This window comes from Silurus meridionalis, chromosome 3 (genome assembly GCF_014805685.1).
Source record: "Silurus meridionalis isolate SWU-2019-XX chromosome 3, ASM1480568v1, whole genome shotgun sequence".
Classification (NCBI taxonomy): Eukaryota; Metazoa; Chordata; class Actinopteri; order Siluriformes; family Siluridae; genus Silurus; species Silurus meridionalis.
Genome location: NC_060886.1, coordinates 18,336,656 through 18,352,191, shown reverse-complemented (window position 1 = coordinate 18,352,191; position 15,536 = coordinate 18,336,656). Strand labels below are relative to the sequence as shown.

Sequence of the window (15,536 nt, the reverse complement as noted above, 5' to 3'; positions counted from 1 at the left end):
GAATACCTGAAAAATGAACACAATTAAACCAATCACGTTAACTAATGTTGAGTGCTAATATACAGTATCTTCCACACCTAAAGTCACAGAGGACATGGGATCGGTTCTTAAGAATTCTCCCTGAACACTAAAACAGCTGATTTGGGATAATCACATCATTGGATCTAAAGAAAATTTGGTCCAGGGTGGATTTACACTTAAGACACTTATGTGGCATTAATTGTAAGATTATATACAGATTAGTTATAATGTAAAGGTAAAGCAAGACATAAAAATTAATAAAGTAAATATTTCGATTAATAGTAACAATATATTGTGCAACATATTCTGGCACACCACAGCAGTTTTCACAGTTAACCAAATCGGACTTTTTTTTAACTGCTCATGAATTACATTGTAATTGTCTATTAGCCTTTAAATAAATGTAAGGATTGCAAGGTTTTTGGTTTTCTCCATTGAAAGTAGCACTTGCACTGTCTGGCTGTGTTTGTGCGTGAGGAAGATTGCAGCGAGATAGAGACACAAGAATTAAATAGTGGTTGAGATTGAGACAGGCCTGCAGACATCGATCAAGACTGTAAGCGTTACCATGATTGAGACAGCGAGAGTGAGATGGAAATCAAGAGAGAGAGACCAAGAATGTGACCGAGAGGCCTAGATCAAAAACAAAGAGACTAAGGAACGAAGGAAAGGAAAAGAAGGAGCAAGCTGTCTAGTAAAGCAGAGTAGAGCTCTCTCAATTTCTCACTCGCTCACATTTCAACTTGTTGTTTTTGGGGCACTGTTCATGCTGACTCTGTCTCTTGGAGTAGCATTCCCCTGCTCTGCTTCACTGTTTAGTGTGTGTGTGTGTGTGTGTGTGTGTGTGTGTGTGTGTGTGTGTGTGTGTGCGGAAAGACCAGTCTTTGTAGCAAAAGATGAACAGTACTGAGTAATGTTGACTTATAGGGAGTGGAATTGATTGAGGGGGATTTCTGTAAAGTAGTACAGTGGATGCAGATATGAACCAGATGGAGCTGTGGGTTTTTCAGCCACATCATAAATTTGCAGTGTATGGTTAGAAAGCGCAAAGAACCAAGCAGCCAATTAACAAGCCACAGTAGCATTTCTTGCCACTGTACCCTGTATTGGCCTTGTGTAACTCTGTGTAACTGCCAAGTCACCACCAGCCCATGGTTACATCACTGAGGGTTTGTGCTGTTGTAGACTTTACAGGTTCCCAGACATGGAGTTTTGCAATGATGTCTGAGTCAACATAATTTCCCTGAGGTATAACATAAAGCATTTAATGGATGACATGTATGGCTGTTACTTTGCCTTTACTGCTTTACGTTTATTTTTATATTGAAGCTACTCAGAAAAGAGCACAAACTGCACACAGGGAAACAAGCAGAGTAGAGACTTTAAATGAAGACAACCACTGCATTTAATCATTTATAACTTGTTGTAAGAAGTAGTTGGAATCAACTGATCTAATAATTCCTGAACTGTCTGTAAAACCTCACACACGAAAGACTAAAATCAAGGACAACACTAACCAGACGAGGTCAAACCTACTCGGAAATAAAGAAGAAAACAAAAACAGAGACGACAATTGTGAAGGAAAAAAAATCGGAGTCTTAAAGTTCTTCTGGTTCTCCTGTACTCTTCAATCTGCATAACATCTGGAGTACATTTCAATTTGACAATTTGGTGTAATTAAGGAAATCAGTTGTTATTTGGTACGCATGTTTGTTAAATGCTTAATGTGTTTACTGGGCGTCTTTGTAACTCTTGCACGTTTTGGACTCCTACTGTCTGCTGCATTACACACATGGGCACAATCTGTTCGAAAGCAGGACAATGTCCCGAAGTCACCTGGTCATCTAAGATATATTTATATCGATATATATTTGTTTATTTATTTTGGTTACTCAGACATCTCAGCTAAAACTTTAGATTTGCTAACTTCGTATCCGATTAGTGTGTTTTTTTTTTTTTTTTTTTTATAAATGTTGTGGAGCTTTTATCCTATTCTAACAGTAAGTGCAAGCTGACACTCTCTCCATATGATATTCAATTATACTACAGGATGGTATCAAAAAGTTTTGAGGCAAGCTCTGTTCTAGCTCTGTCTCTTCAGCCGAATGTCCCCCCTCAGACGCCTTAAAACCTGCCTGTATAATGCGCTATTGACAGTCATGCCCCTGGGGATGAATTCTGTTGAAAAAAGATGCCTGCTCATGCAACGTCAGGGGACGGCTTAATACAGACACTCGCTCTACGCTAGTTATTTCCTAAGCCAGATCTTTGTCTCCATGTCAGGCATGCATCATTGTGCTGTTATTTAATGATACACATGACCCAATATTCATGCTTGACTTGCAAAATGATGTCATGAGTGTAAAAATGTTGCTTTTTGATCTCAGGGACAGTGCACACCTCCTATAATTTACTCGAGCAGCACATTCAATGGGAAAGGTCTTCAGCTGTGTCAGAACACACGCACAGTATACACAGGGGGCGGAGGGGAGCAGCCAGTGTGCCAGGCCTGTACAGAATGAAAGGTTAGTTTTGCTCAAAGGTAACTAGAGCTAGAGATAACCTACCCCTCTCTCTCTTTCTTTTTCTGTCTGTTTCTCAGTCTGGTATAAAGGGACACCGTTCTTTCTGTGAACACACAGTCTGACCGATTAGGTTACCAAAAAGAAAAGGACATTGTTCCAATTTACTGAAGTAGTCAATGGCAACAGGAAAGTTAGGGAGGCGGGAAAAAGAGAAAGAAATGAAAGAAAGCGTGAGTGTAGAGGGGAAGAGTGAGGCCAAGCATAACCACTGTGCTACTGAAAGTTCAGCCAAGGCCTGGGAATCATCAGGAGCTCATTTTCACAGCTCTTCTCCTTTTTACAAAAAAGCTGCTGTAACTGTACCAGGCTCTGTTTTTCAGCAGGTAAACAATTTCAACCAATCACGAAACTCCTCTTGTATGAATTCCTCCTTGCCTTTCAATTAACTTGAAAGTGTACAGGCCCAAACAAGTGTATGGTATAAATGAACAGAAAATATAGTAACATGATTCATTAAGAGAGAAATCTGGGATAATAGTTATTGATTTATCTTATTTAAACCGCTTTATGGAAATCTGAATCCGAAAGCTCGGCACATTCTTTGTTTTTTATGTCATGATGTGTTAATGAGAGAAGCAGGAGATTTTAATTTGATCAAATTAATATACAGTGTTTGATGCACGATTTTTTGTGTGTGCTACAAAATCTTTAAAACAGCTGTACATCCTTGCATTATAAGAGACTACAGAACATTCTAGAAAAATACTTTAATTAAATAAATTGTGAGCATAAACTATAATGGTTTAAATGTTAATTTGAATTGATTTTAGTTTGAAAGACTTGTTCTAGACTGGTATTAGATTAAACTGGTATTAAGTGCCTCGTACACAAAACTACTCTCGTAGTATTTGTGTCTGCCGCTCTTCTTTCAGGGCATTCATTTTCCTTTTCACATGGATTAGAACAGTTGGAGTTTACTATGCTAGATTACAGCTGATCTAGGACCAGTTCCACCCCACAAATCATAGCCTTCAGTTCAGTGGAAAGGATGTTAGGCCTTATCTTTAACAAGCAAATTATTCAGCATGGCCTGGTTTTGGACAAAAAACGCTCTTGGATCAGCAGCCAAGTGGCTTGGACAGACAGCTAGGCAGAGCAGTGTGTGTGAGCTGCTCTGTTCCTTCAGCATGGCTGCATTTGTCAGGGTGTGCTATGATTGTGCACTGTAGGAGGATTAGTGGGCAGGTGGAAGGTGCTCCTGCAGACTGGTCTTGAGTCAGTTCCACTAAACCCTATAGTCATTGAGAGCATTATAACTACATGGGTAAACGGGTTGCAGATCAGCAGGTATGAATAAAGGGTGTGTAAATGGTTGCTCAAGCCTTGACATGCCCAAGAAGCTCTCCCTCAGACTTGCAGGGAAAATACTTACTGAATTACATCATTCGTCTGAAGGCTTCCAATGCATCTAGTACTCCTAATAATTTTTTTCCCCATTAGTATTTAGGTTAATTCTCTCACTCACTCACTCACTCACTCACTCACTCTGTTTTTTTTGCCTTTGTGTTCTTGCTAATATATGATTTAGCAAAACAATTGGCAAGCACTTGATCTCAGAGAGATTGTGTGTAAATGAGAGGATTTGGTTTGGTTTTAGAGATCTGGGTTTATAACACAGAAAATGTGACTTTATATTAGATTATATTAGATTTTATTAAAAAAAAGATTTTATGCTCTTAGCTTCTGCTGCTAATTTTTTTCCTGTTATTTCTGTACGATTTTAGCGGTTGTATGCTGCTTTTACATAACAGGGGGACTCTGATGGTGTACATAGTGCACAGTTACGATGCCATTTGATCTCTGGTGTAAGTGATAGCACTGATTTTGCTGTTAGCTCCTAAAAACAAAAGGGCAAGAGCTTTTTTTTTTCACCTCACTCACCATTTTTCAGTGGCATTAATGAGTGATCCAGGGTTAAAAAATATTTGTACAAAGTTACAAAAGAAAGCTAGGTTAACTGGTTAGTGCTGGCCTTGTCTGGGATGAAAGTTGAATCTTTTAAATTTTAAGCATTTAGATAAGATGATGAGGTATGAGTGCCAGACACACTAAAATGCTGAAGTACTGCTGCATTCTTCTTTGTAGGTAAAGGTGAAGCAGTTTCATTTCGAGTGTCATAACTATCAGCAGGTAGTGCAAAAGGCCAGTGATATACAGTATATAAGGCCCTCTACTGGCAGGCTGCAGTACACTTTCTATCCCACTCACTCCCACGTTAATAACCAGGGGAGATGAAATGACCCTGTTGACCCTGAAATCTTTCCCAGTATTTTCCCTTATGAGGAATTTGTATAGGTGTTATGAAATGATGAATAAAAAGGCATGGTTAATGAGACGATTGGCAATTTTGCATATGGAAGCCACGTCTTATGAATGTGCACATACATACTGTTCAGCAGAGACTTATAGGAAATCCTCATTAGCTGTTTTCTGGTATGTTGCTCATTAAACAATGTAAGATCATCAAGTCATTGCATAAACCAAGATGGCTAACACTCGCTAGATTTAATAATAATCTAAAAGATTAGTCTATCACTCTTGAAACTTGTAAAAGACCTAGGTAAGTTTATTCCATCATTCTCTTTTATTTATTTATTTTACATACTGCACTGAGACAATGAGTGCAGAATGAAATAGCACTTCCTCATTCGTAATGGTAACTTGCTTCAGGAGTAAAATTATATATGGCAGCAATTATTTCCTTAAAAAGTAGCCTGTGTTGAGGCTTTTATTTTCCTAACAATAAAACCAATATAGCTGAAAATGATATGATATAATTATATATATCAATTAACAGCAATCATTTATGTGGGTGGATGAGAGGTGGACTGTCTGCTTTGACTGCAGTCTCTAGCTTCAGTTTAGTCACGATGGCCACTCAAATTTCTACCAAAAAGGCTTTAAATACACAGTGAAATCGTGATCCAGTGTGTCCCTGCTCCTGGCATAATGATCGAATTTGCAGTCGAAGACGCTCGTCTGTCTGCCCTCTATTTCTGTATTGCTGACATACAGAAGAAGTACATTATTGACCCACTTCAGGTTCAGCTTATAATGGAATAATTGCAGTGGAGGCTAAATAAAAGTAGCCATAAATGGTCCTTCCAGTAAAATTGATACTCCTGACTAGCCTTATTTTATTTCAAAAGTCACCTGAAAGTAATGTTCGCTATGTATTCTGATGATGTCTTTTCATTTTTGCTATATTTTTCAAGCAGATAGAAGCGATGTGGTAGAATGTCCTAGTGGGTTTATAGTAAATATATACACTTTTGGAACGACACTCGACCAATATTCAGTTCAAATGAACTGTTGTACAAATGAACCAGAACTAACTGCTGTATGAGTCGTTTTAGTTTTGGAGAGCTTTGCCCTCCTACTAAAGAAAAAGGAAGAATTAAACTGTTTACAAAATATTTTTTTTAATGTCTGTGCTCCAGCAGGTACGTTGCAGTAAAATTATAAACGATTATTGTCTTATCATGATGTGGATGACCGTAGTGGAGAGTAACGCCTTTGATTAAGTAAAACTGATGGGTCATTATATAAGAGACTCTTGTTTTATTTTTTTTTTAATTGTTATAAAAAAGGTTTAGTGTTCTAGGTTTGGCTTAAAGGTAAATCAGTTTTAGCTAATCAGTTTCCTGCCTGTCGTATATTGTAATAACCTGAATTGTGTGATAATCATTGTAATATGAAGAGATCACGTGAAGGCCATGTTTATACACTGGACTTAAATGAGTGGTATTACATGGTGGATGAATGTGTTTCTACTCCTAAGATAATGATAGACATATAATTTTATTTCCTGAGTTCTATAAATAGACACTGATGTTAGTGTTGACTCATCCAGGTCTTTACAACATTCTCAAATGAAGACTACGACCGGCGCAATGATGAGGTGGATCCTGTGGCAGCTTCTGCTGAGTATGAGCTGGAGAAGCGTGTGGAAAAGATGGATGTGTTTCCAGTGGAGATGGAGAAAGGTAGTTTTCTCCCACAGCTTGTCTCTTAGTAGGATGTTAAATGCTCTTTACTATTCAAGTTTGGCAGAAGCTCTCGGATCGTGACTCTTCCCCTCCCTTTCCTGCAGGTGATAATGGTCTAGGTATCAGTATCATCGGCATGGGCGTAGGAGCAGATCAGGGTCTGGAAAAACTCGGCATCTTTGTGAAAACCATCACAGAAGGAGGCGCGGCTGAGAGAGATGGCAGGTGAGAAACAGTGTGATGGATTTTGGGAGGATTGGGATTAGTTATCACCTTTTATGTTTAAAGGGGTTAAGGGGAATCTTGTCAGCAGTTGTTAACATAACACACTTGATCCAAGCCTCTGATATGTTTAATACCCTGTTGGGTTTAAACTGATTCCATACTCACAGCTGTATTTGCCGCAGATCATGCGTAGCAGAGAATACAGATTAAAGCTTTCCTGCTTTTGTTTTCAGTGTTTAGGGGTAAATAACACGAATGTCTGGGTCAGGGTCGGGGCTTGGAAGAGAATAGTGATTTACCACTTGGTAATAGAGTAATTATTTAAATACTGGGGAAAAAACGACATGATCTCAATGCAGGATTAGGGAATATAATGGGGCATAATGAGTGAGATATTTAATTATGGTTTGTTAGATGTTCAAGCATAACAGTAGATGGTGTGTTAGGCAAATAAAATCATTGTCTATGCCAATGTAGACTTTTTCCAATAACAGAATATCCCAAAGTGATTTGTTCTCTTTATACTATTCTACACAATGGATGATTTTAATGATAGGGTTGTGTGGTTGTATTAATTAATTATTTTTATTTTTTTTAATATTCAGGATCCAGGTGAATGATCAGATTGTAGAAGTCGACGGCATCAGTCTTGTAGGAGTAACCCAGCTCTTTGCTGCGACAGTCCTCAAGAACACAAAGGGGACAGTTTGGTGAGTGCTGATCTTGTGCCTCTGTGAGACAGCAACCGATACTTCAGTGTGCGCTCTGTGTGTGTAACACAGTAACTATCTGGGAGGCAGACAGGTGGGGCTTGCTGAGACATTTTAATACTGATTACATTATATAATTATAGTTTACCTTAAAGGAATTGCTGGGCTGCTCAGCCACCCGCACACTGCCTCAGTAATCTGTAGAGCTCAGCTTGGTATGTTAATGGTTGACCACGGGCAAACGAGGAACACACATACAGTATATCTACAGATAATGAACAAGCTTGCCTTGTTTGCACCATTACATCTTGCTAAGGCTGCAATCAGTCTAGCATCACAGACTTAGACAAGCATGTACAACCTCCCGACCTCCACAGGCAGGTGCAGAGGCGGTAACCTAACTTGAGGACCACTGCACACCTTGTAGTGGTAAGTAGGTCAAACCCACCTACTTCCTTCTTGCTAACTTATCAGTCATGACATGTGCAGCTTCCTGATTGGTCGGGAGAAACCGGGGACCCAGAGTGAAGTGGCCCGGCTTATCAGTGAGACGCTGGAGCAGGAGAGACACCAGCAGCAGAGACTGGAGGATCCATACGAACAGTCCACGGAGGAGGTGTGTCCAGTAGGCTTGCAGTTGTATTTAACCAGACAGAACTCGGGTAGTTTATTTGTTGTCAGGAAGCTCGTTTCACATGATAGCCTCACTAGGTCACACAGGCAAATCAGACACAGAGATGTTACAGTAACATTGTAACATCCTCCTGAAGCTAAAGTTAATATTGTCTTTATCTCACTGATTGGGGTAAAAAGGTTAATCTCAGCTTTACAAATTTTGAAACGTTGAACATATAAACAAGTTTATATCCAGTTAAAGGCATTAGTTGTTTGGCAGTTTTTTGAAACCAGAGAGCAAATCTTTTGCATATTGTGACATATTTGAATGGGGAGTGACTGGTTGAGGTGATGTTGGTTTCTGTTGCATGAAAGTCTGTGCAGAGATGGCTCTCTGCTCTGTAGTCATGTGCAATATGCAAAGCAGAAGGGCAGGAGTGTTGGCTGTTATTTTTCCTTGAGTTCAGATAATTACACTAAAGCTCATTGTTCTCAGATAACAAGCGACTGCTGCGTATGTTTGTTCTATGTACAGTTTTTACCTGAAGCCTGATAGATTCTAGACCTAGAGATAGAATTTTTTGACTCTCTGAAAATTTGGAAACCGTATATAACAGTAAGCTACTAATCGAATATAGGCCTTGGGAAGATTCCTTGTTTACAACTGGGAATTACGCATTTCCTGCTGTGTGCTTTTCCCTTGTCATCACGTTAGAATGGATCACTCGGTGACGTCACTGTATGCTTGTTGCAGGACGAACACTACGAGGAGGATGAAGGAGAGGAAGATGGGATCGTAAGCTCGAGTTTTGGCAGGAGGTCTGTGGAGCTATATGATTTACCAGAGAATGAAAGAATGTTTCTGCCTTCAAATATGGATACCACTCAGCTCAGCTTCAAATTTAAAGAGGTAATCAAGATAACTGTCAACAAAGTCAAACTACAAAGTGTCCCAAATGGAAAATGTACTCTCTTCTTTTTTATTTTTATTTATTTTAAATGTTTTGCAAAATGTTACTATTTACAAAACATTCTCTGCATAATCCATTTCTTTGTAAACATACACCCACTCATGTACATGAACTCATATGAACACATCTGGTGTTACGCATCGCTCTTTGACAGCGTTCCTTAGAAACTTAAGTATGAAACATTTTGTCTTTGGGGACACCCTGTACATATCACATTTATCACATTACTTAAAGTGTTAGTTACTCACTGATTACTGAAATGTGAGCTTTTCCTAATATTCAGTTTTCAGTAAGTTTTCTTTATCATCCAGCTCCAGATAAAACACAGCATAGCTGAGGCTGATATTGATCAACTCAAACAAAAGGTATTGTACCTTTTTTTTTTTTAAATTAAATTTGTAATTCTGCATTTATTTAAAACCAATCCATATTTCTGTAAAGTGCATACATATCTATCACAAAATACAGGCATTAAGTTTGTTGTTTGAATTTACATCCACGGTATAGATTTTGAGCGATAGGATAGGTCAAGTTCTTGTTAGCACTTATTTTAAAATTCATACACTGAGCTGGACATATCTTCAGGGCATGTGGGAATATTCTGAAACCTGTAATAGATGTAACTATGTTTTATAATTTTGTAACAATACACGAATGGTTGCTGTTCAGCTGAAGGAGTCCGAGAAAGCGCGAACCGTGTGGGAGGAACGGCAGGAGCAGCTGGAGAAATGTATTGAGGAGAACTCGGAACGCATGAACTACATGGAGAAGAATTGGCTGGATGCTCAGGCTCTCTGCAAATCTCTTAATGAGCAGCTTTCAGACTCTCAGAACCAGTTTGAAGCTCTGGACAAGAAATACAGCAAAGCCAAGAAATTGCTCAAGGAGTACCAGCAAAAGTAGAGTTCACCAGGGTTCAAAAGAGACATATATTTATAAAGAAAATTGCTTTCATAGCTTTTCTGACATTTAATTAATTCTGTTCTGCAGAGAATCAGAATTTGTGAAGAGGGAGGAGGAACTGGCGCATATTCTGGAGGAGAAAGAAAGCTCTTACAAGGTCCAGATTGAAAACTTACAGCAGAGGGTAAGAAATGTTGTTGCAGCCTGTTGAGGTACTAAAGTATCTCTCCCACCATTTCTTCCCGAATTTAAATCTTTAATTTTTTTAATTATGTATTTGGGTAGATCGAGGCTCTGGAGAAACCTCAGGACTCTACAGCAGAAATATGCACTAAAGGGTCTATGGATTTAGACAATAAACCTGCAGACTCGCTTCTACTGGGTAAACATGAATTTAACACCAAATATGTATGTATGGATGAGCATCTTCCATTTGTATCGAATTAGTTATTAATCAAACCATTACTAAAAAAGAACCTCAGTCATTTTAGTTTCTAGTGTGTTTTTTTTTAGTTATTTTTTTTATTTGTTACTTTTCAAATTTGTAAGATTTAGGATAATTTAGGAGTTAGGATAATAATATGGTACCAACTGACTGAAGTACTGGTGCATTAATTACTTGTTTTTATGGTCACATTTTATACTGAGCTGACTAAATAGTGAGTCAGCGGAAATAAGAGGGTTTTGGAATCGAATTTTGAAACATTAGCATTACTTTGAATATTCTATAATTAGATAGTATATATCAAATCTTGCCTAGCACACAGAACTGGAATGGATCAGTTGTTATAATAAATTAATGATATGTGATCTGTTGTGCCTCTATGTCTTACTGATACTTTGCACATACATTTGTGCCATTCGTATTTCACAACTTACTTTATAGATGCTGACTGGAGTGAAGTTGTGCCTGAGACTAAGCTTTTGGACACTAGTGCCCATCGGGCCAAAGGCCTGCTAGCCCAAAAGTCCAGGCGGCAGCCACCATCTCGGAATAAACTCAGAGAAATTAGCAACTCCTCAATATGCCTTCCTCAGGTCTGCAACAAATAATCTAATGAATGCAATTCACACACTTTGTAGCAATAATATAGCAAGGACATTAAAAATATAATTATTTATGGACATACATTCACCATGTGTTCTGATAGAGCTTTTGCCTTTCTCTCTCTTTAGGGTGAAGAGGAGGGACCTCAAAGTCCTCCACATCGCAGGAGGTCACTACAGGATAGTCTGTCCCTGCCCGTACCCATTTCTCAGTCAGCTAATGGCCAGAAGGTGGAATTAAGCACTGCCCGACCTGTTGGAACCTCAAAAAGCACCACAGAGCTCTTCGTCCCTCAGTCTCCCCCTGGAACTAGTACAGAGAGCCCGTCCATTTCCCCAATAAAAGACTCTTCCCCTTCTGGCTTTCTCCGAAATGTCAAGAAGAGAGAGTCCAAAGGAAAAAGCAAAGAGGTTAAAGGTAACATGATGCATATAAAATGGTGTGTGATTTGATGTACTGTATGGAAACACTTTTTCCATACTTTCTATTTTTCCATACTAATTCTGTTACAAAAGTAGTAAAACTGTAGCATTTAAAGGTTACTGATAACCATGTGATTTGCACATTTATCAGTAAACACATCTTAATTATTTATTTTTGTATTTTAGAAGAGCCCAGTGATGGAGCAGGAAAATCTAAAAGGCGATTCCCTGATTTTGGGTAAGTGGAATAAATTTCCAACAGTCTCTAATGTAATCAGCAATAAGTAACAGGTTTCCTGTGACTCTGGATTCTGTTCTTCTCTAGGGGTCTTAGGAAGTCTGGTGGGAAAGGCAAGAAACATGACAAAGAAGCAATGAGAGCATCACTGGACAGCAGGTAGACACCAGCCTTAAAGCGGCATAACATCTAACTACTATTTTTTTCCTTTTGTTTTTTTAACTAGTTTTCTTGATTTATTATTTTTAAAAGCTGAACATATTTGCAAATGCAAAATCGTACCTAATGGTTAATTCTCCCCAAAATTCATTAAAAAATCCGTAAATCCTTAATGAATTCCACAGAATTAAGATCAAAGGGAGAGTGGTAGCTCAGTGGTTAAGGCGCTGGGCTACTGATCAGAAGGTCAGGTGTTCAAGCCCCGAATGAAGGAAAAAAAAAAAAAAGCCAACTTCATTTTTGCTTTTGTTCTTAATTTGCTTTCTGTGCTCATGTTCAGAGGCTCAGCAGAGCTGCTGGAAGACTCAGGACCGAACATCTCCCCCTCAGAGTCCTTGGCCTCCATCCCAACTTGCATGCCGTTCTCTTGGTTTGGTGATAAGGACAAAGAGAAAGATCGTGAGCCTTCATCTTCCACCAGCAGTCTCCCTGCAGCAGAACCAAATGAACAGCAGGACCGCAAAAACAAGGTGCAGTCAAATTTCTCTGCTTTCTATCACAGATTTTACTAGAACAACCTCTGGCAGTGTAGTTTGGGGCTGCTTTAGCGTAAAGCATACGTGAACATATTGTACTATCACTATTACTGCCGTTGTAGCTTATTGGCCACCCAAACCTGATTCTTGTCACAGAGGCTTATTTTAATACTGCATAGATTTTGTCTTAATGATCAAATTAGGATCTCGGGTTCAGAGTAAGTGACTGAAAACCAAAGGTTTGGGGATTTATTTTTTAACAGTAGACCTAGACCTAGAACCATACCTGTACAGTGCCCATTTCCCCAGTATTCAAATACATAGTTGTTTATTTTGAGACACTGTTCAAGTACAAAAAGAAGTGCGCTCTTAAGTCTGCACTGTCGAAATAGTGGCTGTTCGTTTTTATGAAGAAGTAATTGGTTATTTGATCCTGTTGGATCTCAGTATGCAAAATAAATATTAATCAAGTTTAAATATCGAAAAAACACAAAATTCACCAAATCAGAAGTCAGAAAGACTTGCTATGCTGTCAGTTAACTTTGTAATTGGTTTCCTTATTTGGGCTTTAAATAGTGGTATTTAGAAATATTGGTGAAAATGAACTAGTCTCAGATTATCTCCTACTCCATCCACATTATTATTCATGTGAATAGTACAATGGCATTTATTTACTTATAGGGAAGCTTGGATCACAGTGCATTGTCACCCCCCTGGGATTTCTACATTTATATTAACATCTAAATATAGTTGAAAGTTGAATATTTATAATGGAATGTGAGAGAGCGATATCTCTGGCTTATGCCTGACCACTCCAGACTACAGTTTGCTTTATAGCCAAAATAGGAAGCAATATTTGGACATTTCTGGCAGCATGGGACTAAGGTCAGGTTAGATAAATGTATAAAAGAAAGATGGAGTGGTCGAGAATAGGGCTGATAAGTAACAGAGGGAAGTGCGTCAGACCTCACTAATGAGACGGAATTATGATGACGAGGAGGAGGAGAAAAGCATAATGGAGGAAAGGAAAGGAAGAGACAAGTGATAGAGTGATAAAGGGATAGAAAGCCTGAGAGATGATAACAGACACAAAGAGAAAATAGAGGCTGAAAGAGAAGGCGGGCATTTGGCAGGAATTAGGATGACTAGATGAAAGCGAGTGACAGAGAAGGAGCTTTCACAGGCCTTCACACACAATCGGACATGTTAAACCGATCAGCTCAGATTCAAGGCCTGAGATCAAGCCCCTGAAACCTATGACTCTGGGAACTTGTTTTTTTGCTGTCTGGCCATGATACTGACTAACATTCCTCTTTCCAAACAGACAAATCTTTCCTGGTCCTCTCTGTTCAGTCGATCTTTAGATTTGGTACAGTATATTTCACCTTGACTCCTAGATAAAAGCTAACATAATTCCCATAATTCCCTACTTATATCGTCTAAAAAGAAGTAGTAATTTGTGTTGGGTGTTTTATTTAGTGCATGTTACTAGGGCTATGTCTTTTATATTTCTGTTGTAATCCTAAGAGGGCTTCAATCATATTTAATAGTTTTCACTATTGTGTCGTTTGTTTGTTTCCTAACTATGTCCGTCATCATAAGTTTCAATTTTTGTGTACGTTTTTGTCATAGTTGTGTTTTAGTAGATATAGATTTGTTGATTGAGGTGTACTTTTAGTTGTGCTTGCTGGTTGGTCTCGTTGAACATTGCCTTCGTGGACAGAATTGGTCACCAGATTCTTGAACATGATCTTTACTGTAAAAAAACGAAAAAAACCCGAAATATTCCATTACTCTTACTTTTCAAGAGTTAAATGTAAATGTAGTTTTTAATTGCAAGACTCCAGTCTGGAAGCTGTGTCTGCTTTGTTTTGCAGTACATCAGTGAGGCCAGCTTGTTTTTCTAGACTTTGTATTTTCTCTGTCACGCAAGTCAATGTGTTGAAATCAGTCCAACACTGGGTGAAAAACGCTTGCTATTTTTGCATTTAAATCATTAGCTTATGTATGTTGTGTTTTCCCCACCCCGTTCCAGAGCACACCAGTGCTAGATGATTCAAAACCGGGCAGTCCGATTTCAGAGTTAGCTGGGCTAGTGATGGAGCCCAACCTTTCAGGCCGAACTCACACTTTAACCTTCTCTTCCAGTGAGGTGAGTGGTGCACTGTGACCCCCTCACCACTCCATCTTCCCAACTCTGCACCCTCTACTCAATGTAGAAAACATCTGCCTGTTGATTAAAAGAAATGTGTGCATGTGTGATCTGAAGGAGGAATCAACATTCCTTTGCTTATTTAATTTAAAGTGACCTGAAAAGCAGTGAGAAGCTAAATATTGCCCTTAATGTTGCATGCCAAAAAGCCTTGAAATATTTTAAGTCGGTGTGCATGAATTTCAAAAAGTTGTGTTTGCACCAAGCATATAGAAAGAAAATCTGTTTATGCTGCAGCATTGTGCATTGTTTTGTGATTATCAGGGAGTGGGATTTTTTTTCCCCCTGCATGTATGGTAGAAGTGCTCATTATTCTAACTGCAATTGTTATGCAGGAAAATGTAGTTTAATTTTTTTTTCTTTTTCACTTTTAGCGGGGAAAAAGTTTTCTCATATGGCTAATAGTTCTAGGTTTCTGAAAGGAACATCTTTTCCTAACAGTGTAGCTAAAATTGCTACAGTCATAAAGATCATAAAGACACATTAATATTTGTGTGTGCGCACGTGTGCTTATCCTTCTAGACGTTGGATAATGAGCCTTGCTCGGTGGGAAAAGACTACCAGTGGCAGAATCGTCCAATCTCCGAGTGGACAACTCAGCAGGTGTGCCATTGGCTAATGGGCATGAACATGGACCAATACACTCCTGAGTTTACTATACAGGGTGTTGATGGGCTGCAGCTGATTAATCTGGACAGTGAGCGACTAAAAGTGGGTAAACGCTTAAAATGAAATAAATGTAAAAAATAAGTAAAACAATCGTTTAAAATGCCTGAGATGTATCAAAGCCAGTTTCAAACGCAGGACATTCACACATGTATGACTTCATCACAGTGCTTGAATTCATATTAGATCAATAAAAACTTTGTACTGGCATTATTGTCTGAATAATGCCCTAATAT

At 38.7% G+C, this 15,536-nt stretch overlaps 1 protein-coding gene across 4 annotated transcripts in view; it reads left to right on the top strand.

Moving 5' to 3' along the window:
- Positions 1 to 15,536, top strand: part of ppp1r9ala (protein phosphatase 1 regulatory subunit 9A-like A) — a 30,135-nt gene that overhangs the window by 12,922 nt on the left and 1,677 nt on the right. For 2 of the 4 annotated variants that reach the window (XM_046844829.1, XM_046844830.1), the window contains exons 3-19: positions 6,460 to 6,592; positions 6,700 to 6,820; positions 7,426 to 7,530; positions 8,020 to 8,146; positions 8,900 to 9,055; positions 9,428 to 9,481; positions 9,786 to 10,015; positions 10,107 to 10,203; positions 10,305 to 10,401; positions 10,906 to 11,057; positions 11,196 to 11,484; positions 11,676 to 11,727; positions 11,815 to 11,886; positions 12,227 to 12,416; positions 13,747 to 13,791; positions 14,458 to 14,574; positions 15,157 to 15,345. In XM_046844829.1, the coding sequence (XP_046700785.1) occupies positions 6,460 to 6,592; positions 6,700 to 6,820; positions 7,426 to 7,530; positions 8,020 to 8,146; positions 8,900 to 9,055; positions 9,428 to 9,481; positions 9,786 to 10,015; positions 10,107 to 10,203; positions 10,305 to 10,401; positions 10,906 to 11,057; positions 11,196 to 11,484; positions 11,676 to 11,727; positions 11,815 to 11,886; positions 12,227 to 12,416; positions 13,747 to 13,791; positions 14,458 to 14,574; positions 15,157 to 15,345 (2,226 nt within the window). The remainder of the gene's footprint in view (positions 1 to 6,459; positions 6,593 to 6,699; positions 6,821 to 7,425; positions 7,531 to 8,019; positions 8,147 to 8,899; positions 9,056 to 9,427; positions 9,482 to 9,785; positions 10,016 to 10,106; positions 10,204 to 10,304; positions 10,402 to 10,905; positions 11,058 to 11,195; positions 11,485 to 11,675; positions 11,728 to 11,814; positions 11,887 to 12,226; positions 12,417 to 13,746; positions 13,792 to 14,457; positions 14,575 to 15,156; positions 15,346 to 15,536) is intronic. The other 2 variants (XM_046844831.1, XM_046844832.1) reach the window with 2 other exon arrangements.